Genomic DNA, 24222 nt, shown 5'->3' on the forward strand with positions numbered 1-24222 from the left:
TTCTACCACAGAAATATATAGTTTATTTATCCATGTTCTCTTTTAGTCCTTGCCCAAACACATAAATACTTTATCACAAATATAATATCAGTGCACAGATTTTTTGGTACCAGAATCTTTAAACTTACATTATAATAAGCATTTGCAGGTTTCATTAATATCACTTTTAATGACCAAATGAACAAATTATAACAAATCAACTGAGTGAAAAATTAATGTTTTTCCAACTGTTACATTCATCAGCAACAACTTCTCCTGAGTTTCTTACATACTCATGTGCAGGGCGGTCTCCCTGGCTGTCCTTTTGTCTTGAGAACATCACTCAATGCTTCTTTCCACATTCAGTTCCGACCCCAACCAGGCCCATTCATGTTACAATTGCAGGATCGGGTTGAAAAGGCAGCATACCTTCCGCCGGTGGCGGGCTATGAGGTCGGCCGTTTCTTTTTACATCTCACCCCGCTGTGCGTTTTCTGATGCCCAATGAGGTGTGAGCTCTGGGTGAAGGCCCTTCCGCACTTGCTACACGTGTAGGGGCGCTCCCCAGTGTGAGTCCTCTGATGCCTGATGAGGTGGGAGCTCTGGCGGAAGGCTTTTCCGCAGTCCTGACACTGGTAGGGCTTGGCTCCGGTGTGAGTCCGCAGGTGCTGGGAGATGGCCGAGCGGTCATTGAAGGTCCTCCCACACTCACGACACTCAAATGGTCTCTCTCCAGTGTGAACTCGCTGGTGCTGTGTGAGGGAGGAGCTCTGAACAAACGCTTTCCCACAGTCCTGACACACGTAGGGCTTCTCTCCCGTGTGGATTTTCTTATGCACAGAAAAGTATCTCGGGTTCCGGAACGTTTTGCCACATTCACTGCACCGGCACACCTGACTCCCCTTGTGGATCCTCGTGAACGTGATCTGCAGGGCGCTCCGGCCAATGGTCCTCCCACAGCCACTGCTCTCCCCAGCCTTTTCTCCTTTCTTCTTCTGACGAATTTTCACATGTGGATTAGGCATCATCTTTTTAACCCGCGAGCCACGCTTGCGCAAGCGTTTTCTAGGAAGAGTTTTCTGGGGTGAAACGTGGTTCGCGTCAAGACCCGTGGTTACCTGGGATCTGGGGCGTTCACAGTGCCGCCTCTGAGGAACGATTTTTTCCTGAGCAGACCCCACGTGTTTCAACGTTGCGTCTGAGACTTCTGGGACCCCACCCTGCAGGACGGCCCCTGAGGTAGAGGACCAGGCGTCAGCCTTTGAAAATTCTTCCACTTTCAGGTCATGGCCTGGTTCTTCCTCAGGAGTGTCTGAGTTTGGAGTTAACTGTTTGTTTTCCAGTGTAGTCTCCCACCCTGAAAGAAACCAAAAGGTGTGGATACTGTAGAGAGAAAGTGTTAAATTGGGTTGATAGTATGACATAACTAAGTATTCAAATTGGGGATTTTTTTTTCCCCAAGTACAGTCATGCAAGCTGGGGAGAGAGACCATGAAAATCAGTGAAGCAGCAAAGAGGAGAACATGAAGCTTGGTGATGGAGGGATGAGGTAAGAGGGAACACGGAGCTTGGTGATGGAGGGAGGGGCGAGGGGGAACATGGAGCTTGGTGATGGAGGGATGAGGTAAGAGGGAACACGGAGCTTGGTGATGGAGGGAGGGGTGAGGGGGAACATGGAGCTTGGTGATGGAGGGATGGGGTAAGGGGGAACACGGAGCTTGGTGATGGAGGGAGGGGCGAGGGGAACATGGAGCTTGGTGATGGAGGGAGGGGCAAGGGGGAACATGGAGCTTGGTGATGGAGGGATGGGGTAAGGGGGAACACAGAGCTTGGTGATGGAGGGAGGGGCGAGGGGGAACATGGAGCTTGGTGATCGAGGGATGGGCGAAGGGGTAACATGGAGCTGGGTGACAGAAGGATGGGGTGAGGGGGGAACATGGAGCTTGATGATGGAGAAATGGGCGAGGGCTGGGGAGCATTCTCCTGGCTCTCTGTGTTCCTGTTCTCTCATTTACCCTCAGAGTGGACAGCAAATAAGTCCTTCCCTAAACCTGAGGCTGCCTCCTCCCATACAACGCCCACCCCTCCAGGTCCACAGTGCCAGTTAAAGGCCCTGGATGGTGCAAGGACTCTTGAGGGCATGCTCAGTCCTTCCACTGGCCCAGAGAAGGGATAAGCCCTGACTCAGGGTCCCTGGGGCATCTCAGTTTGGGAAGGGTAGAGTGGCCAGCATGGGCGTAGCCTCACCCACGGAGACCAGGTGTCCGAAGGTCTCCAGCATCACGTCATGGTACTCGGTCCTCTGCGTCGGGTCCAGCAGCCCCCATTCTTCCCTGCTGAAGTCTACAGCCACGTCCAGGAAGGTCACTGGCTCCTGCAATGTCATACAATGTCACTTTCTGTCTGCTCAGCAGGAGGGCCAGGGAGTCTTCAATGGGGACGGAAGAAAGGCTGGCTGGGACATTCTGACAGAGCTTGCTGTGTTGAAGATGCCCCTGCTTTGGGGTATGCCTGGCTTTGGGGTTTCCCTGGAAACACTGACTTGGGGCCCCTAAGAGGTCGAATGGGTCCTTCCTTACAAACCCAGAGTCTGGGGCCCAGGCTAGAGGCAGAGCCCCTGCTTCCCTAGGATCTACAAGTGCCACAAGCAATCTGCCTCCACCCTCCCACCCTGTCTCCAGCCCACCTTTCTCCGCCACTTCCCACAGGAGACTGCCCCTCCCGGGGCACACTCACTTCTTCTGGTACAGGCCCTCCTCATGTGAGGGAACCAGCCTCTACCTTTGTGGGGCAGTCACCCAGGCTGCTCTGTGGTCAGTCCTTTCTGAGGAGGTGACCCGGACTCCGGGAGCAAGAGGCCTCCCCCAGCCCTCTGCCTGGATCTGGGAGGCATTTTGCCCATAAGGGGCAGCGCCTACTTGAAAAGGAATGGGAGAAAGCAGAGCCACAAGACTGGGGTTGGAGAGATCCCTCCATCATCCGGGAGCCCCTGAAGACAGCCTTGCCTGCAGGCGACCCCAGACCACTTGTTACGAGAGCCAATAAATTGAGCCAGCCGTCAGCCACTCACAGCAGAACCACCGCCTCCCTCCCTCCACCCCCCACGCCATCACTTGGTCACAGCTGAGCCTCAAGCGTCAGGACAGTCCAGTTTCACCCACACTCCAGCTCTGGGTTATTTTCAAGCAAATCCCAGACTTTGTGTTAGTCAAACACCTAAATCTGCATTTCTGAAGGACAAGGGCTCTCTTTTTCTAATTGGGATCCAGATGTGGTGGTCTGTGGCTGCCCTGCCTGAGGCTGCCCTGCCTCCCATGCGTCTGTAAACACTTGGCCCCTCCCTCCTGCCTCCAGATTTCTTGACTCCCGGTCACTATGCGCCCCCTTGGTCTCCAATGATGCCAGGGTGGCTGGAGTGCAGGCCTGCCCTTCACGCTCAGAAATTAAAAGGCCTGGCCTACAGGAGGCCTTGGGGAGGGGTGGGCCCACCTCACGGTGGATGTTGTGACCAGAGAAGAAGAGGGTGACCCTCCCCACTCACCTCAGGCAGTGCCTTCTCTGGCCAGGAGGCCACAGCCTCCTGCTCCTTCTCCTCCTGCTGAGCCGCGGTCTCTAGAGGGCAGGTGGGCTCCTGGCCAGGCAGCGCTGGGAGAAAACAGTAGCACAGGGGATCAGCCGGGTGTGGTGCCAGCTCCCCCTCAGGCAGGCAAGTTCCACCCATGTCTCTCTCTCTGGGATCACAGAGCCAATGCACCCCGTATCTCATCCTGTGGTTGCTCCTGTGAGGTGTCCTGCATGTCCTTTCTTCTCACCAGCTCAGCTCCCCACTCAGCTCCTCCGTACAGCCCGGGCCCTAATCCCCACACCTGAAGGCCCAGGATGTGTCACCCCACACAGCCACAGTGCACCGGTGTCCCCACTGCTGAGACCCTGGTCCCACTCCCCTCTCTCCAAGGACTGTTCTGGACCCAGTCCCTCCTCTGAGGAACCTGCCTCATCTCCACACTCGCCTCAGCAGCTGGCCTCACACCTTCTCCTCAGAAACCAAGACCCCATTTCTGGCCTCCGAGTGCTCCCCAGCTTTCCTGCCTCCCTCCTGCTACCCCACGGAGGGTGGGACTTCCCCTGACCCCCAGGACTAGATCCACTCTCCCAACACACACCCATCTTGATGCAAATTTACCAAGTTTCCTCCACCTTAGAAAATAGCTCCGTCTGGCCTTACAGCCCCTCTCAACCACGGCTCCTTCATGTCCAACTTTCCTGTGTCCCCACCTGGTCCATGGGCTTCCATAATGACGACTCCACCTCCACCATCAAGCAGGACACACCACTTGACCCACGCTGGCCCATCAGGCCATCGCTCCCTCCTTGCCACAATGATTGGATCAGGGTTGAACACGGGGCCCACAGCCAGCCAATCAGAGCCAAAGAGGCTTTTGCTGGAACATTTAGGAAAGAGAAATTCCACGTGGGGAGACCCCACATACAAACAGTCTACCTGTAAGTGAAGCCCAAAGAGACCAGCAGAAGTATGATATAGGAGAAAGGACGAGTCCTGTGGACACTATTGGAGCCCCTGGGTCCAGCCATGCCTGCAGCTAAATCACCCTGGGACTTTTTAAATAAATTCTCCTTCTCTGTTGGGCCATTCTGTGCAAGGCTGTGTGGCAGTCACATCCAAGAGTCCCAATTAACACGCTGACCACAAATGTAGGGTTCTCTAGAAGGCCTTTCCCCAGCGTGCTCTGTAATCCTAATTGATTTCATTCACTCCCAAGGCGTAAACATAAGACAGACTCACTGACTTTCATTTCATGAGCTCACAACTGTCTCCTTGGCACCTGTATTAGTTTCCTATCACTGCTTTAGCAAATTGCCACAAGAGGGGCTCAAATAACACAAATTTGCTATTTTATGATTATGGAGATGAGAAGTCTGACCCAAGCCTCACTGGGCTAAAATCAAGGTGTGGGCAGGGCTGCGTTCCTTTTGGAGGCTCCAGGGGAGAATACATTCCTTGCTTTTTCCAGTTTCTAGAGACTGCCTAAAATACTTGGTTCATAGCTCTTTCCTTGCGTCCCCCTGCTTCTGTCCTCACATCTCCTCTGACTCTGACCCTTCCGCCTGCCTCTTATAAGGACACCTGTAATGACATTGGGCCCTCCTGAATAATCCAGGATAATCTCCCCATCTCAAGATCCTTAACTCAAGCCCATCTGCAAAGTACCTTTTGCCACGTGAGGTAACATATTCACAGGTTCAAAGGATTAGGACACAGACACCTTTGGGGGCCATTATCCCGCTAACAACAGTGCCCCAGACTCAGCGCGCATGTGAGACAATCACACTGCTGCCTGCCCGCTCCCTCCCCACACCTGCTCCTCCAGGAAGTCCCCATCCACCCTCCATCACACAAGTCAATCAGTCAATCATCCGTTTGCTCAAGAAACATCTTCTGGGGACACACCAGATGCTGGATGCCGTCGCAAACATGGGAAGAGGAGAAAAGAAAAGCAATGTCGTGCTCTATGGAACTCAGCCCGACAGAAATCAGGTCTCATGGAGTCTCACTCCCAAATACGTCCCATACGTGCTCTCTCCGCAGTGCCCCGCCACTGCCACTGCTGCCCAAGCCACCACACCTCTCAGCGGGCATGGTAACAGCTCTGGCGGCCCATCTGCTTCCAGGCTTACCCCACTCTCCGTCCACCATCCACCGCGCTGCACTGGGGAATCTTTACAGCTCACTCAGATCGTGCCACCTGCCCTGAGAACTCAGGGATCAGTTCCCACTGCTTTCAGACAACATGAAAATCCCTCCCAGGGGCCTGCCAGCCCTGCCCCTGCTCCCTCCCACAAACCTAACCAATTTCTCTTGGTTTTTGAATATGCTGTGACTGCTCTCACCTTGGGCCTCCTAGGTGATGCTCCTCCTGCTGAGCACATCCTTCCCGCACCCCCCCCTTTTTTTTTAATTTTATTTATTTATTTATTTTTCCCCAAAGCCCCAGTAGATAGTTGTATGTCATACTTGCACATCCTTCTAGTTGCTGTATGTGGGACACGGCCTCAGCATGGCCAGAGAAGCGGTGTGTCGGTGCGCACCCGGGATCCGAACCCGGGCCGCCAGCAGCGGAGCACGCGCACCTAACCGCCAAGCCACGGGGCCAGCCCCTTCCCGCCCCCTTCTGACTTCTACTCCAAACCAGGACTCAGCTCCAGCACCTCAGCTGCACCCTGAGTGCCTCTTGACCCCACCACTGTCACATGCAAATTCACTTGTCAAATTCCGGCCTTTCCTGCTAGACTGGCGGCTGGCTGAGCTCGTGAGTCCTTCTGAGTCCTGTCTGTCTTGGTCACCACATTATCCTCAGCCCCCACTGAGCACATGACAATAGAAGACACTTTGGAAATATGCCTGTGTGACTGAAATGAGCTTTTCTATGGGCTCGTGGTGCAGCATCCCCCAAAGGGATAGGAATGTAGCACTTTATCCATCAGCTTCCATCAAAAGCCTGTGGAAGGCTCATTAAAGGATGCAGTGCCAGGTCCCACCGGAGGGTTTCAGTAGCTCTGCGGTGGGGCCTGAGACCTTCCATTTGCACAAACGGTCCCAGGCTGAGGCCATCCTCAGAGCCCTTGATCTAGGGGCAATAGCAGGTACATCAGCAAGGAAGCGCCTAAAGCTCTGATTTGGGAACACGTGGGCGAGGCAGATGCCCTCTGCCTAGATGGAATGGACACGACTCTTTCCCCACCGCCCCAAGAAGCCTGGAGTTCTTCCTCCCCCATCCTCCAAGATGTCCCCACAGGAGTGACCCTCTCCCCACCTTTCCACTGCACTCACCTTCCTCCCCGGACATCCAGGTGACATCCTCCACCAGAGCCACGGCCTCCTGGCAGTTCTCTGGGTGCTGTGACTCCACCCACATCTGGAGCTTCCCGGGCAGGGCACCCAGGAACTGCTCCAGCACCAGCAGCTCCAGCATCTGCTCCTTGGAGCGCACCTCGGGCCGCAGCCACTGGTGGCACAGCTCACGCAGCTGAGCCAGGGCCTCTCGGGGCCCTGGGACCTCCTCAAAGCGGAATGCCCGGAACCTCTGGCGAGCGGCCTCGGGGTCAGCTGGATGCTCGCCCAGCTGTGGAGTGGGCTCCCAGAGAACGTCTGGGCTCAGGCCCTCATCTTCAGCATAGAGAGCTTGGATCTGGGCATTCCGGGGACAAGCTACCTCCCGGTTCAGTGTGAGGACTTCAACAACCTCGATCTTCATCAGGGGATTCCCAGCAGGAAGAGGATCCAACTGGGGGTCCAGCTGAGCCTCAGGGCACTCTGGAGGTCAAAAGCAGAGCAAGACGAATGGCCAACAAGCACATGAAAACACGCTCAACATCATTAGCCACCAACGAAATGCAAATCCAAGCCACTGCAAGGTACCACTTCATACTCACTAGGATGGCTATTACCAAAGACAGCCCGTAACCATTGTTGGTAAGGATGTGCAAAAGCTGGAATACTCGTACACTGCTGGTGGGAATAGAGAATGCTGCACCACTTTGCAAAACAGTCTGGCAGCCCCCCAAATAGCTAAACATAGAGTTATACTATGACCTAGGAGTTGTACTCCCAGGTATATATCTAAGAGAACTGAAAACATATGTTAATACAAAAACTTGTACCAGAATGTTCATAGCAGCATTATTCATCATAACCAATAAGGGAAAACGACTAAAATATCCATCAAATGATGAATGGATAAACAAAATGTGGTCTATCTATACAGTGGAATATTATTTGGCAATAAAAAGAAATGAAATACCAACACATGCTACAGCATGGATGAACCTTGACAACATTATGCTAAGTGAAAGAAGCTAGACACAAAAGGCCACATATTGTATGATTCCATTTATATGAAATGTCCAAAACAGACAAATATATAGAGGTAGAAAGTAGATTAGTAGTTCTCAGGAAATGGGGGACTTGAAGGGATCGGGGCGGGGGGTGATGGCTAACGGATACAGGGTTTCTCTTTTGTGGTGATGAAAATGTTCTGAAATTAGGTTGTAGTGATGGTTGCACAACCTTGTGAATATAGTAAGAACCACTGAACTGTACGCTTTCAAAGGGTAAAGTTTATGGTATGTAAATTATATCACAATACAGCAAAAAAAAAAAAAAAAAAAAAAATTCGAGCAAGAGGCAAAAAGGGATGAGAAGAGACCTGTGACGCTGTAGATGCCTGCAGCCGTGAGGGGAACAGAACCCGAGAAAGAAGACGTCTGGGAAAGGCAGGGGCTCTGGGTCCTGGCATCGAGTCCACAAGAGCATCTGCTGAACAGAACTCCAGGATGGCCCTGAAATGCTACAGAGAGCACACAAAGCAACAGGAAACAAGAAAGCTCTCTACAACTCTAAAAAGAAACACGAGTTCTAAATGACTTAGAGGCTTTAAAATATAAATAGAAAAAGCATGAATAACCATGGATTATGATTTACTTCCAATTAGATTTATGACGTTTTATAAGAACAGAAATGGCACAGCTGACATCAAGAGTACACCTGCACTTTCACCCTTGCTGTTGTGGTATGAGGGGTCAGCACAACTCTACCAGAGAAGGAACTTACAGCATGAACGCAAAGCCTTGGCAAAGATTGCCCAGGGACTTTCACCAGGTTAACCTACTATGGTCAGGGAGCTATCTGGAGATGAAGACAGACCTAGAGCTATGGAGAGAGCGAATACTCAGAGACAAAGGCCAGACCACACACGTCAACAGAACTCTGACCCACAACCTCTGTGGCAACACGCCCAGACAGTAAGGACTTGGTTAACGACTGCCAGTTTCTCTTTTTTGCCCCCAAGCCAATAACTTCCAACCTTGTTTTTTCGCTATAAATCTTCCCGTTCCCTGCCTGCCTTACAGCTTCTACCAGACACAAGCGATGGGGGCTGACCCCCTTGCTAAGCGGACGCTGAGTAAACAGCCTCTGCGTGTCCTCGACACACGTTTCCTGAGCAATGTGGCATATGACGGAGCAAAACTGGAAAACACAGGAAGTGTTAGGACATGGCTCAAGAAAATTGTGCAGAATTCCCACGTAAGCATTAAAAATTACATTGGTTTTAGTGTGACTATGACAACACGGGAAAGTTCCTGTCACGTTAAGTAAAAAGCAGCAGCGCAGGAAATTACTAGTGCGGAGCAACTGCAGCAGCGTCTTAAAGAAAGGAAAAAATAAAAGGAAAAAACTCGAGCAGCCCTGAAGAGCAGAGACTGCCTGCACGCGCCGCGTGTTTCTCTCGCTGCTCGCATCTTCAGCAAGTAAATCACGCTGAACCTGCCATCACGCAGTTCATTAAACCGCGCTCGGAGGTTGCGCTTTTGGCACTGCGCCGTTCCCGGACCCGCCCTTGGCCGAGGCCGCAGCCTTGACCGCATGCTCCGTCCGGGCCTCAGCCCCTCCTCCCGCGGTGAGACCCGGCAACGCCTCCAATCTCCCCACAGCCACGCCCTGTCCCCTCCGGGCTCGGAAGGGCGCACGGTCGCGACTTCCGGCCGCGCCCAGAAGTTCGTCAGGCGCCCCGCGCCAGCGCACTACAACTCCCAGGAGCCTCCACGGCGCGGACTTCCGGCGCCACCATGTTAAGACCTTGGCTCCCGCCCAGGCCCTAGCCTGACGGCGGCCGCTCGGCTGTGGAGTCCTTGGCTCTCATCTCCTCCCCGACCCCCCGCGACGGCGGACGCATGGCGGGGCGGCGCAGTGGAGCTTCCACACACGCCTGCCGGAGCCGCAAGTCTTCCCCTTTGGGCACCGCGGTGTTGGGAAGAGCGCGGCCACTTCCCCGGAAACCTCAGCATCCGGTTCCTAACCCACTTTCGTCTCCCGCCTCTCAATTCTCGCCTGGTCCCCTCAGGGCTTTCTCTTTTCCTGGTCACAAACCTTGCCGCGTCTGTGGTTTCCCGTCTCACCCGTTTCTCAGACCTAACGGGTGCTGCAGGTCGCTGGCGCGCCGCCCGCGTGAGTCAGCCCGGGGTCAGGAGCCCCTGCGGGGAGGCCGCGCTCACCCCACGCTGGCCTTGGGGCACCGTGGTTGCAAAAGAGGTCCTGGGCCGCACTTTCAGTTCTCGGCGCTCGCCAGTCACTCCCTTCCTACGTTTAAAGTGTTGTGGGCTTTGATAAGAATAATCAGAGGCATCTAGTTGGCAACCTCTCCCCCAAATGAGCTTTTGGATTAGGATTTTTTGTGTGTGTGAGGAAGATCAGCCCTGAGCTAACATCCATGCTAATCCTCTTTTTTGCTGAGGAAGACGGGCTCTGAACTAACATCTATTGCCAGTCCTCCTCTTTTTTTCCCCCCAAAGCCCCACTAGCTAGTTGTATGTCATAGTTGCACATCCTTCTAGTTGCTGTATGTGGGGACACGGTCTCAGCATGGCCAGAGAAGCGATGCGTGGGTGCGCGCGCGGGATCAGAACCCTGGCCGCCAGTAGCCCAGCGTAAGCACTTAACCGCTAAGCCACACACTGGCCCTGAATTAGTTTCATTTGGGGGCTTGCTCGTCCAGTGCCTCACCTGCAACTCCCTCTAGATCAAGTGAGTTTACCTTTAGTATTTCATTTCCTTCCTGTTGCTCAGGACTTGGTGGGGGGGTTATTTCCCCCTCTCCAAACTCTTGATTTGAAAGCACAGGTCATTTATTTTTCTTTCAATTAAAGCTCTTAAGTCTTGAAATTTCCCTCTGAGGACAACCTGAGAAGCCAGGGACAGGAATTCACCAGAGTCCCAGCAGCACTGGCCTGCGGAATGCCCCAATGCGGGAGATGTGGGGGGACTCCCTCGCGGCCGGGTGCTAGGCCACAGGCACCATGCTGAGCAATAATTATGCCTGACACTTAAAAGCAATTTTAATTCTCCATATTGCTTCATACCTTTCTCATTTCTAAAATCTTCATTCTGTACTCAGTGGTTCAGAGGGATTTTTATTTAGTGCTTTCTCCCTTAAAATAACTGTTGGGTTCTTTTTATTCTACTCCACCCCCTCTATCACCACTCCATTTCCAATGTATTTATTTCCCCTTTAATCTTGATCATGTATTTAGTTCCTCCTCTTATCCTTGTGGCATCAGGATGCTTTCTCAAAATCTTGCATTGAATGCTCACTCAAAAATGTTAACTCTTACTGTTTTAAGCTGTAGAGCCTGTCTAGGTTTGGATGTCAGGAACTCGGCCAGTTCTGACGGTGCTGAGAGCCCAGTGGATCCGCAGCACAGCTCTCCCTGCTGTAGCAGCCCTTCAGGCCGACACAGGTTCTGCAGTTACCACAAAGCACCTACTGGGTGCTATGCAGTGAATGCGATGGGCCACAAGCCTGGAAGCCAGTGGTAAGTCATTCTAAGCATCTCAGTCCTCAATCTCTCCTCCCTTGGACCATTCCCCAAGCCCTCTAAGGTAATCCTTACCGCTGTCTGTTTCAGGAAATTTATTTGCCCCACTTCATAGAGAAAATGAAAGTTCTTAAATTTACTAGCTGGCAGGGGTGGAACTGGCTCCTCACCTCACTGGGGCACGGCTGTAACTGACTGACCCACCCATCTATGTGGGGCTGCATAAAATAATCCTTATCAGTTGCAGCTCCAAGTACTGGCTTTCAACCCACCAGCTAAATGAACCCTGGGGGAAATTTGGACAATTTGGTTCCCTCAATCTGCAACCCCCTATCTAGCTAGTTATACAAATTCACTGAGCCTGTGGCCAAAGGGCTTAATCCTTCTGGGCCTCAGTTTCCTCACCCTGAGTGGTCAGGTACCCAGTGCCAGGTATGGCATGTAGTAAAGGCTGATGGGAGCTGCTGTTTTCTTCCTCTTGTTACTGTTTTCTTTTCTTATGTTCTTTGTGTTTCTCTGCTGCTTCCCTTCCAGGGTAAGCTGTCTCCCTCACGGTGCTCAGAGTTTCCTAGTGAACCCTGACTGACTGACCAGGTATATACTAGGGCTACCAGTCCACAAGTATAATAGTAACTAATAACAATGACCAGGGTCAGGAGGAGTGCTTACCTCAGCTCCCCTCACCCCTGTCCCTTTTCCTCCTTGTCCAGAATACCCCTAGCTCTCCAGCCTTTGTCCTCTCCCCATCATTCACTCCTCAGCTCTGCTAGGCATCCTGTTGCATCGCCTTCTAAGTATGCCTCCCCCACTGGACTGCTGAGGCTGCCAACTGGGTCTTGTGCATTGGAAACCCCAAAGCCAGGTCCAGAGGAGGATCTGCCAAAGGCACTGATGATCATCTTTACATTAGTCAAAGTCTTCGAATCAGTAACAGTAACTGCGGTTTCATGAAGGCCCCCTAGGACCTGGGCTTTACACCACAGTCCAGTAAGCGACAGCATCCAACCTTTACACAAAGGAAATCACTGGGAGAGGCTAGGAGCCCGGCCCAAGGCCACACACTGTGAAACACAGCAGCTGGGATCCAAACCCTGTTCTTTTATGCCCTTTACACCAAAGGGGGCTTCTCACAGCCACCATTGTACTTTTCCTCAAATGTGCCCAAAGATGTCTTGTCCAAAAGTCTTCACACACTTGCCACAGCCCTGCCTGGTAGTCTTTCTTTCCCAGCATCTTCACCTGGTTCCCCTGCCCCATCCAGCTCTTAGCTCAGATGTCTCCTCCTCAGAGCTGTCTTCCCGTTCTAAACTAGTATTGCCCACTGACGCCTCTCCACTCCACCTTAGCATATCCCTTTGTTTCGTTTTTATTCATAGCACTGATTGCCACCTCAAAGTATCTGGTTAATTTACTAATTATCACCTCTCCACCTTCTCTAGAGCAGCACTGCCCAGTGGAACTTTCTCTGTCGGAGGAAATGTTCTAGATCTGCACTGTCCAACATAGTAGCCATTAGCTGCAGGTGACCAGTGAACATTTGAAAGATGGCCAGTGTGACTGGGGAGTTGAACTGGTAAGTACACTTTAGTCGGTTTAAATTTACTCAGCCACACGAGGTAGTGGCTGCTCTGGAATGAATGTAGGCCTAGAGATGGGCCTTACCACCCTGTTCCTTGCTGGGACCCGGCCCTATAACATACCTGGCGTTTTGGCAGATGCAGTATTTGTTGACTCAACACAGCTTCTAAGTGACTTGGTGAAGGAATTTCCTTCACCAAGACTTTTGGGCCTTCTGTTTGGATTTTATCATATTTCTGTCAAATCACAGGAAATCTCACTGGGCTTATAATTGTGTCCCATCTGTAAATTATCATGGGAGGACTGCTGTGCTACAGAGTTCCCATCTTCTCCTTGGGAGCCTGAGCAGTGGCTGGGGTAAGCAGCCATGGGGTAAGAGGACCCCTGGTTTACAGCCCACCTGCTTCTTCCCAGACCAGCCAGGTCAGGGTCTTGCACTCCTGCTCCCGCAGGTAAAATGGCTCCAGCAGCTCTTCTCTAGAGGCTGCTGGCTGGGTCGACTGTAGCACTGAGTCAAGAAAGGGACCTCATACACTTCTAGCCTTCGTAAGCCCTCAAAAGAAGTTAAGGCTTCTACTATTCAAGTCTTACACGTCCCACTAACTTATAACTTTCTTCAGATAGAGCCTGCTCATTCCTTAATTTATTCTTAGGTACTATTTTAAAAAAAAAGTATTATTAACAAAATCTTTCCTTCATCTGGTGTTTAATTGCTTATTCTGGGTATAAGCTATCAGTTTCTATTAGTAGAAAGCTATTTGTTTCTGTATTATTTTGTAACTTGTTACACTGCTAAACTCATAACTATTTCAGAGGATTAGCTTTTTTTTTTAAAGGTGGTTAATTGTTATGGGCTACAAATATTTCCTCCTCCTCAGTAATTTTCTCATTTTGTGCTTTGGTGAGAACAATGCTATGTATACTTTGCAGAAAGAATCTGTTAACATGCCAGCCTGTGTTCTGTCAGTGAACTGCTCATGTTCCACGGAAACTATCTTTTAACAGGAAGTTGGAAAATATTCACTGCCTAGGTCAGTACTGAAGTGCAACTGGCCACTAAAAAAGTTAATTTTAACATTTCTCCTGGGACCAATTTTGAGAATTTTACACTTTTCCAGAAATCTTTCCATCTTGTTTGCTCATTCATTCCTACACTCAGCAAATAATTACTGAGCACTTGTGCTGTGTCAGGAACTGGTGACACAGCAGGAAGATGATAGCTGTTTCCATTTTTTGAGCGTAGTTGTGGGCAGCACCTTTAAAAATGGAAACTCACCCTCCCACCCAGTTTCCTTCTTGGGAGACAGTCACAGGCTGTCAGTGTCTACGTTCTCCCAGTGATAACCACTCAACACACACTCATATTTGTGTGTATATTTTTAAGGAAAAAAAGACATCAATATTATGTGCAGCTATATATATGTCTTTATGTATGCTGAGATACTTATGTTAAAAGATAATAGGGGTCAGCCCCGTGGCTTAGTGGTTAAGTGCGCGTGCTCCGCTGCTGGCGGCCCGGGTTCGGATCCCGGCGCGCACTGACGCACCGCTTCTCCGGCCATGCTGAGGCCGCGTCCCACATGCAGCAACTAGAAGGATGGGCAGCTATGACATACGGCTATCTACTGGGGCTATGGGGGAAAAAAATAAATAAAATTAAAAAAAAAAAAGAATTTCATCTTTAAAAAAAAAAAAGATAATGTATTTTAAGAAACCCACACATATGTATCCTGGAGATTGTTTCATATCAGTATGTAGAGCTGGCTCATCCTTTGTAAGTTATGCAGAGTACTATAATGAAAACAACTACATGTGTTGGTGAGTATCTGTATAGAGTTTTTTTTCCCTGTATAGGTTTTTAGCTTGCCTTTTATTTATTCCTATTTAATCAAAGTTGGTTTTGCATTTTGTCTATCCAGAAACGAGCTCTTGGATTCTTTTTTCCTCCTACATTTCTGATTCATTTATTCCTGATTTTATCTTATTTCTTCTCTTTCCTTAGAACTTTTGGAGGTGTTTTTTTCCCCCCAAAATGTTTGAGTCAAATGCTTAGTTCATTTGTTTTCCTTCTTATTCAATTAATAGTTAAGGCATTTCAGGCCTTGAAATTATGCTGGGTACTACATCTGGTCACCAGAGCGCGGTCCCCAGATAAGAGGATCAAGATTACATGAGTCCTAGAGAGCATATGTATGGAAGGTGACAGAGAATGTAAAGTATCCTTGAATAAAAGTTGCAGAGTATGTGACCACACTCTGCTAGGTTGGATTCCTGCCAAAACATGTTTGATAGTCACTCAAGATTCTAGACTCTTGACCTAGGCCTCAAGGATGTGAGCCTCTCACAGTTCTTCGTAGCACTATCTATCTCATCTCAAGAGTTCTCTTTATTATCCCTTACCCACCCTCTTGTCTCAAAGCCTGGCCAAAGTCTCCTCTTTGAAGATGCCCTCTTGTCTCTTGCAATTTCTTCAACCATTTATTCACTCAACAGTTTCCTGAGCTAGACAGAGATTTAGTCACTGTCTTAGCAGCTGGGGATATATATGGGAAACTGAAATAAGGATGCCTGCTCTCACCCATGTTATTTAATATTTGTTCTAGATGTTCAGGTCAGATAACAGAACAAGTTAGTAAAACTGGTTCTGTCTTTACTATATTTGTATACTTATGTGATCCAAGTTTTATGTAGAGTTTGCCTTCTGTATGACTTATCTGGTGTAAAAATAGGGTGAGACATTTGATTTTTGTTATTCAGTGTGGTTCTCTCCAGTGTAATTTTTTTTGTTGTTGTTCTGTCAAATAAGGTGAGAGCTAAGGCTAATGATTTGCCTGCACAGATTACATGGAGGGTCTGCTCTCATATGAGTCCTCTGATGCTGAAAACAATGAGGACTCCTACTGAAGGGCTTCTTGTTAGTGGGTTCTGTGACTCCTAAAGCCTTCCTAACACTGATTACATTCTTGGGCGCTCTCCAGTATGACTTCTATGATGCTGAATAAGAGGGCTATGCATGAAACCTTTACCACAACAATCACGTTCCTATGGTTTTGGAGTTCACAGATGTAATTACTGGGTGTAAGAACTTTTCCAAATTCAGTCAGACTGGAATTTTTTTTTGTCCAGTATGAATTCTCTCAAGTGAAACTGAATCAGGCCAGAAGCCTTTCCTGCTATGATCATATTCCTGGGATTTCTTCCCTATTTGAGTTCTCATGTCAAAAAACTCATAGAAAGGACTTGCTCCATTCAGGGTCTCTGCACATTAGTCTCCCATGTGCAACTTCTTTTAGTTAAAGAAGGCCGAGGTGAGCTGAAAACGGGCTTTCTCACACTAAACACATTTATTCAGTCTTGTTCTTGAAGGAATTATCCTTCGTATAAAACAACTGATTTCCTGTGTGATTCCCCCATGTTTGCTTTAATGCCCATGTAAATCCTCTCAGGCTACACAAAGGATGAAATCCAGAGGACTGCCTTCTCTTCTCCCCAACAAAACGATCTCCTTCTTGTATAAGTTATTTTTTCTACTAATGTTGGTACTAATTTGAGAGTTGCACTTCTTATTTGTAGGGCTCATCTCCTGCTTAATTTCTTGACAAGCTGAAAAAGTTAAATGTCCTGCAGGTTTTCCTACAATCATGACCTTCAAAACAGTGTGCACTCCGTTGTTTTCCTAATGATTAAATCTAGATTATGTCTCAAGTTTTCCACCCAAACCACACATGTGGCAAAACTTTCTTGAAAGAACACTGAGTGATGGCTGAGTGCCATCAAATATTTCTCCACATTCCTTATCCTCACAGCATCTTTCCAAATCAGTGCCTTTTTGAAGATGAATGCCATCTGTCTTAAGTGTTTACCCAGTTTCCCTTCTACTTCAACCAATGCCTATGCTGCCATTTTTGCTATATGGAAAGCTGGAGAGACATGCAAACTGAGTTGCATTAGAAGGGCGTAGCCAGGGGCCAGGCCCTAGGCCTAGTGGTTCAGTTTGGCACGCTCTGCTTCAGTGGCCTGGGTTCGGTTCCCAGGTGTGGGCCTACACAACTCATCAGTGGCCATATTGTGGCAGTGACCCACATATAAAATAGAGGAAGACTGGCACAGATGTTAGCTCAGGGCAAATCTTTCTCAAGCAAAAAGAGGAAGATGGGCAACAGATGTTAGCTCAGGGCAAATCTTCCTCAGCAAAAAAAAAGAGAAAAAATAATAATAATAATAAAAGATAGATAAGATAGATAGAGGCCTAGCTTTCCATTCGATCTTAGTTCTCTGCATTAAGGAGAGGCACAGCTACACCAGTTTGGGAGAAAGAGACCACTGCAGATGGCTCATCTGACAGTAAAGCATGCCATTCCAAACATCTATGAGTCCCATATTTTTATGCACTGCCCGGACCTCCTGCTGAGCTCCTGACAAGTGCATTCAACTGGCTTCACAAATCTCTACTTGGGTGTCTCTAAGTCCCCTCTCATTCATAGGTCATTGACAGAACCAGTCAAGACACAAGACAGTTCCAAACACTCCTGAATCTACATGAAAGCTATCTATTAGGGAGTTCTTCGTGCTATTCATGTAACTCTTTGTTTAAATTATTTCTACATAAAAGTAAACACAAAACTTCTATTTCCACCCTTCAAAAATCTATGCCTTTTCCAGGTTTCCCCATGTCGTTGACTAATGCCAGAAATTCAGGAGTAACAGTTTTTCTCCTTTATTGTATTTTTAAAAGGAGATATTGACACACACATTACAAAGAATAGTTGCAGGAAATCCCCTGCAGCTTTCACCTAAGAGGGATTCTGGGCAGCTTGCTCTCTTTCACCCCCTTAGTCAGGTACTCACCCAGCCTCAGTGAATCCACCTATGAATGGGGAGAAGCCCATGCCAGCTACTCCCTCAGGCCAGGTATCACCACCTCTTCCTTAGATGCTACCACAGCCCCCACCTGCTTCCATCTGCCCTACCATAGCTTTCTTCACAAGCACCCAGAGTGAGCTGTGAAAAGCCACACTACACATCTGCTCAATGAAAATCAAACTCCCCTCACAGTTAGAGGCCCTGTGTGCTCTCTCTGCCAAACTTAACTTGCATGTCAGTACACCTCTGTTTCCTCCTCCCAGCCCACTGGGCAACTTTCCCTGAATATGCCAAGCTTGTTCCATTCTCACCGTCACCCCAAACAGTGTCTCTGTCCATGCCTGGAAGCTTTCTTCACCACCACTCTTACCTGGCTGCAAACTTATTTTTCTTCAGAGATCAGCTTAACTCTCACCCTGCAGTGTCCCCTGACCACCTCCTCTAGAGTAATTCCCCACTGCTCCCTGCTTTACACCATGCTCCTTTTCTTTTCAGTGCTCACCACTATTTATCTGTGCTTACACAAGTACACCTGTGTAACTTGTTTGCAGAAGGCTGTCATCTATTAGACTACGATGTCTACAATGGCAGGGATTATGTTAGGTCTTTGGTTTACTACCAAAGTATTTAGTATACTGCATGGGACACAGGAGGGCTTCCGCAAGTATTTGTGAGGTGAAACAAGGGAGGCAGTGGAGGGAAGACATCACATAAAGGACTCTTTGTGACAGAGCACAGATGAGTTAGGCACTTACCACCTCAGGCCTAGCCTGCAAGAGTGTGCTGATAAGCCTCCCTGCACATGGTCTCTTGCTCTGGGGCAACCCCCCGCCCCCGAATCTCCTGTCACCTGTCAAGCCAGCTCTCTTGAGATGTGCAGAACCACAGGTGCCCAATGCCTCCCATGGCAGCTAGATTTGGGGAACTACTAGATCATCCAGGAGTGCATGGCTAGGTTTGCCCACACAAGACGTAGGACTTAAACTCCAGGGAGGATGAGACACAGACCTACCACAGCCAGAGCCACAGAGATGGGAAGGGACGTTAAGAGGCTGGATCAAGGGAGCAACCAGACGGAACAGAAACCATGGTGGATGGATACAAAGTGCTTGTGTTGCTGGGGACCTTCCAGGGGAGGTATAGTTTAGTGACCTGTGCTAATGGTCAGAAGGGAGTTTTCAATGTAGGAAGTGAAAGGAATGACTGAATATGGAAAGAAAAACAGAAAACATTAGTGCTGAGCCATGAGGCTGAAACATAGAGTTCAGAAAAAGGGGGCGAAGAATCACAGAGACTCCAGTCTTTGTTGTGGCAAACAGGTCATCACCAAAGATGGGGCCAGGCCCAGATTTCACAGCTGAATACTGCCAGGAGCAGGGAGCGCCAGCGTCACTTACACTGGAGCACAGAGAATAAAGGGAAGAGAGAGCATCCACAGTTTTCTTTACCAAGCCAGCACACTCTGATACAAAAGTTGACAAAGAAGAAAATCACCTCCCCAACCTAATTTATGAACATTGACACAAAAGTCCTAAAAAGTAAGTCAACAGGTACCAGGAGCACATTACAACCAGGGCAAGTCTATGTTTGTTATGTCACTGTGTTAACTGTTCAAAGGAGAAAATCTCTATGGTCACCTTGGAAGGCTTTGGAGGGAAATTGGGGCTCTTACTTATTTTCATTTATTAGGAAGAGCTAGATGACTATTTCTTTATCTAGGTAAAAACTGTTTCGAATGAAAGCAGAATCCAGTGTCGTGCTTGTCAAAACCTAGAAACTCCCATTCAGAGACCAGACACTCACTTTTCACACTTAGCTTCACAGTATTTCAGAAGTACCAGCTGTGATGAATGTAATTACATGATTGTGCAAAAGAAGTATTAACACAAACGCCTCCTCCTTTATACTGAGAAAATTAATGAGAATCTAACAAAAATGTTACAAATAATAAGGAAATCAACAGCATGACAGGTCATCTGGAACAACAACGCAAGAATCCAAGGGAAGATTAACCTGAGCAGATTACGGCAACATAAAGCCTGACAGTACTCAGACGGCCTGACATAGCACAGTGAGGTGAGCAGATCCCTCTTTGTACACTCGTGCTAAAACTCGACTAGACAGACCAATTCTGCATCAAAGAACTTCTAATTCCAATTAAATGTAATACACATTCTAACAGGATTTTCTCAATGAACCCTAACAAGCTGATGGTAAGTGTTCATCGGGCAAACCAGGTGGTTGAGAACAGCTAAGAATTTTTTTTTAGTGAGAGGAACTACCACTTATCCAAGTTTGTTATAAAACTATAATAAGTACAGCAATATGGTGTTTACTCAGAGACAGAGATCAAGGGAGCAGAAGGGGCAAAGAAAAATGCCTGCACACGACGACAGCTATGGGAATTTAGTCCATAGTAAAGATGGTGTTTCCAATAAGCAGAAGAACCTAGTCAGAAATGGTGTTGAAAGAACTTGTGCCCCACACCATATACACAAGAAAACTCCAGATAAATGCAACAGCTAAACAAAAAGAAAAATACTAGAATACAAGAAAGTATTTGTACAATCTGCCTACGTATGATATGAAACCTAGAACAGGAATAAAGACAGATTTGAAAGGAAAAATACCTGCAATCATAAAACTTTATGGAGACTAAAAGTAGAAAAGAAATGTTGGTCTGGCATATTTGCAATATTAGCATCCATAATACAGAGTTCCCCCACACACACACACAAAAGACCAACAGGAAAAAAATGGGAAAGTATATGAACTCACAAAAAAAAAAAAAAAAGGTCCACAAACTTATGAAAATATGTGTAACTTCATGAGGGAAATGTGAACTAAACTGAACACATTATCGTTTCCCATCAGATCTGCAAACCTTAAAAACACCATTATAAATCGCTGGCGATGAAGGGGAAAGGGAGCTCTCATGTACTTGAGCAGCTACATGTATTTTAAAGGATTTTAGACATTAATTTGTTGCTACCACACTTTCCAGCTTACACGTTGGTTGATTCTGAAGTTCCATTTCCAGAAATCCTACTTACCAAAAAACCAATTTGAATGTGCAAAAAAAGGTATGCAAGGAAGTTTTTTGCAACAACTTGAATGTCTATCAAGAGGGAAAAATCAGATGTGGATTACACTGCATCTGGTAAAATGAATGAAGCAGACCTGTCTGTACTATAAGCCCCCAAAAACATAAACACGTATTCATATACATACATGTAAACATATATAAAAAACGTCTGCCCAGAGACTCCAGTTACTGGTGATTACATGATGAGGGGCAGGAGACAGTGAGCGGAGCAGGGTGAGGGAGCCCCTCTTGCCAACCCGTCACTGGCAACAGGTTTGCGTTCAACCAAGCAGGATACCCCTGACTCAGGCCAGAGGAAACGCAGAGCTTGATTCCACATGTCTATGGCTACTCATCACAGCACCCCACCTAGGGTTTCTCCCCGTGCACCTTTTCTAAGACACCAGTCCCTGACTAACCAGTTGGCCCATTCCCTGCCAGGACTCCCGTGTGCCTCGTTCTCACCTGAAAAGGTGTCTTGAGGAATTCCTCTCTCCACCGACCAGAGCTCTTCCTCCTCCTCTAACTGAGATACCACATCTGGCTTGGAAAGCTGATGTTCTGCCCAAGGGAAAAGAGACAGGGCTTGGGGGTCTGTGTTCAGGAGAAAATGCTTTCCTGCTGTGGCACATGCTGTCCCCACATTCTCCCCTGCTAGGGTGTGACTTCTGGTCTAGGGCAGTGATGATAACCCCATCTATCTCCTTTGCCAGCTGCTTGCTTTCCTGGACTCCCTTGCCAGTAAAGGTGCCAGTGGGACCCAGTTCTGGCCAGCAAGACACAAAGGGAAGCCTGTCAGCTGCGGCTATCTTGCTACACGTGACAGCTGTGAAAAGAGAAGTAGCCAGGGCTGCCCCCTCCCCTTCCTTCTTTCTGCCTTGAACAGGGACATGATGCTTGGTGCCACAGCCACGCAGCAACTAACCAGAGAATGGAAAAGTTCACACTGACCACAGGGAAATGAAAGGGATCAGGGTCTTTGGTGATACTCCTGAGCTGCTGGACACTCACACCACGTCCTCTGGAATTCTTGTTACAAAAACAAGCATCCACTACTGCAGCTGAAAAGATCCCCGATAGACCCACCTCCCTGGTATTCAAGGCCTCTGAGGGATGGACTGGGTGAAGCTTCAAAAGCCATATGTGAAGTTGCCTTTTTCCTCTGGTACAAAGTAAAGCCCTCTCCCTCAGTCTCCAGGGCCTTGACACTTGCACTCTGATCCCTGCAGCCTGAGCCCAAGCAGACACACACTTCAGAGGCACCACATTGGTGCTGCAAAGCACAGATCTTTATTGACATGGAGGCCAGCCTTACCCACTGAGACCAGATTCCTGTAGTTCTCCAGCATCACCTCCCTGTACAAGGACTTCTTTTCGAGGTCCAGCAGTCCCCACTCCTCTGGAGTAAAACCCACGGTTACATCTTCAAAAGTCACTGGTTCCTGAAACCCACAAGTTCCTGTTAAGCCAGGGCCTGTCGTCAACCACGCTGACAGGAGGGGAGAGGCTGATGGAGCATGTGAAGGCACAGTCTACAAGATGACCTGAGAGCATTCCAGGTGTCTCATCATGTGTTCCTGCGTTTGTCTGAAACTGAGCAAACCCAAGCTAGACCCTATTCAGGCCACAGTAAGGACAATACGTGACAACAGAAAGGGTTCTTCGTTCTCTGAAAACCTCTCCATTTCTTATTAACTTGGGGATTCCCACACCCCTATCAATGTGTACTCCTCTTACTAGGGAATTCCGTGAGCTGAATCATCACACCCAAGCCTTCAGCCCCCACCCACTGCCCGTGCTGCTGCTGCTTTCACCTGTCAAGGATCCATCCTCATCTCTCTTTTCTCCTAGCGACTGAACTCATGTCACCCCTAGCTTTGATGCCAAAATAGCTGCTGAAATCTAAATGTGAGCCTGATCCCTGCTTAGACCCGTCACTGCCTCCTCCCAGTTTAAAGGATAAATGAGAATTCTCCGTAATCTGATCTCTAACTACTTCCTTGCAAAGCTAAGCAACCTGCGGTTCCTCCATCCAGCACGGTCTCTCAGGCCCACCCAGTTCCTCTCCCCTCCCCGAGACCGACCTGACGCATCTCAGGGAAGGTGGTGTCCCACAACCATCCGGCCACCCCCACCCCCGGAACCAGGGGTAGACTCAGAAACTCAAAGAAGCGTCTACTCACACAGAACCAGGCCGTTGGAAGCCCAGAAGCCATACCTTCCTTCTCCTCGACGTGTCTCGTATGAGTGGACAATCCTGAGAATGTCGAATTAGGGAGGTGGGAGGGGCCTGAGGGCTACGTCGAGGGGCCCCCTTCTGCCCACAAGCGACCCCACTGACGGGAAATGACAAGTCCTCCCCCACCTCGGAAAACGCCCTGAAGGGATCGACTCCACCTGCGGACCGGTTTCCCCACGCCGAGCGGAGTCCGCCCTCCCGCCTTCCCCAGCCAGAGGGAGTGGACCCCCGCCCCAGTCCGCAGGCCCGGAGGGCTCGGCCTGCCACGCCCGCAGGGAGTAGTCTTTCTTTGACCCTGAAGCCCCGACCACACCGCCCCTTCCGGCTCTGCGGCAGGAGGACGGCTGGCGAGGCCAGCTCCGGATCCTGAGCTTAGCGGGGAAGGGACTGAGGCTGGGCGCACCCCGCGCAGCGTCTCCAGCCCAGCCCCGCACAGCCCCCGACGGGCGGGAGTTTCGCGCCGCACTCACCCCGCGCGCGCGGCGCACAATGGCGCCCGTGGGCCCGCGGCGAAGTGCGTCAGCGCGCCGGCCCGGACTACAACTCCCAGACACCCCTGCGCCGCGCCGCGCCCGACCGCTCCAGGCGGCGGCCATGTTGGCCGTCCAGTTCGGGGTGCCAGGCGAAGCCAGGGAGGGCAGGAGAGAGTGCTCGTGCGTCCCTCAGCGGTCCAGCCGGGCAAGGGGAGCCCTCGGGTTGGGGCACGCCAGGTCTCGGGGGCTGCAGCACTGCGTGGGCGGCGACCCACGCCGGGAGGAGTCTCGTCCCGCCACGAGGGTGACCACGCGTGGGGCGGACCGGAAGTTGCAGAAAGGAAAGGCGTGGGAGGGGAGGCGGGCCGGAAGTGGTGGAGTGGATTGAAGTCTGTTGGTAGGGGTGGTGGGACTGATTATTACATCCTTGGGCGGAAGGGAGGGCAGGGCCGGAAGTGCAGGGGCGGGGCTAACTGCTCCTCATGCCCACTGTAGAGGAAGCGGGGCGGGAAGCGTGTAGGAGGCGGAGCTAACGTACCCCCGAGTTTCTGGGAGAGGAGGAGGGGCGGGCAGGAAGTGCAGAGGGGGCGGAGCCGAAGTTCCCGCAGGTTCCG

General features: G+C 49.6%; 2 protein-coding genes across 11 annotated transcripts in view; one reads left to right on the top strand and one right to left on the bottom strand.

Annotated features, from left to right (window-relative positions):
* On the bottom strand, window positions 1-23750 carry ZNF274 (zinc finger protein 274). Of its 2 annotated transcripts, XM_087421982.1 has the most exons (8): window positions 23606-23750; window positions 23115-23153; window positions 22212-22338; window positions 21362-21457; window positions 6830-7312; window positions 3521-3624; window positions 2227-2353; window positions 1-1336 (listed from the first exon to the last, which is right to left on the bottom strand). In XM_087421982.1, the coding sequence occupies exons 1-8, from the start codon at window positions 23729-23731 to the stop codon at window positions 426-428; spliced, it is 2013 nt and encodes a 670-aa protein (XP_087278108.1). In that variant the 5' UTR covers window positions 23732-23750; the 3' UTR covers window positions 1-425. The 2 variants fall into 2 exon arrangements, with proteins under 2 accessions (XP_087278108.1, XP_014649902.1); XM_014794416.2 differs by lacking the exon at window positions 23606-23750 and having other exon boundaries at window positions 23080-23147.
* The window catches only part of ZNF329 (zinc finger protein 329), a 52949-nt gene continuing 38358 nt past the window's right edge, over window positions 9632-24222 (top strand). For 3 of the 9 annotated variants that reach the window (XR_015549554.1, XR_015549555.1, XR_015549556.1), the window contains exons 1-3: window positions 9632-11367; window positions 11905-11964; window positions 12810-12943. The gene's annotated coding sequence lies outside the window, so the exon portion shown is untranslated. Of the gene's footprint in view, window positions 11368-11904; window positions 11965-12809; window positions 12944-21609; window positions 22219-24222 lie in introns of those variants that run through there. The other 6 variants (XR_015549557.1, XM_087422007.1, XM_087422008.1 and 3 more) reach the window with 6 other exon arrangements.

The sequence above is a fragment of the Ceratotherium simum genome, chromosome 33 (assembly GCF_057802395.1).
Source record: "Ceratotherium simum simum isolate JZ-2026a chromosome 33, ASM5780239v1, whole genome shotgun sequence".
Taxonomy (NCBI): Eukaryota; Metazoa; Chordata; class Mammalia; order Perissodactyla; family Rhinocerotidae; genus Ceratotherium; species Ceratotherium simum.

Excerpts from the sequence above, each read along its gene's own strand:
- ZNF274 (XM_087421982.1), bottom strand. The coding sequence starts at position 23,731 with ATGGCCGCCGCCTGGAGCGGTCGGGCGCGGCGCGGCGCAGGGGTGTCT. Across the intron at positions 23,154-23,605 it reads TTGTGCGCCGCGCGCGCGGG|GATTGTCCACTCATACGAGA; the intron begins GTGAGTGCGGCG and ends CGACATTCTCAG. Across the intron at positions 7,313-21,361 it reads TCCTCAAGACACCTTTTCAG|AGTGCCCTGAGGCTCAGCTG; the intron begins GTGAGAACGAGG and ends TTTGACCTCCAG.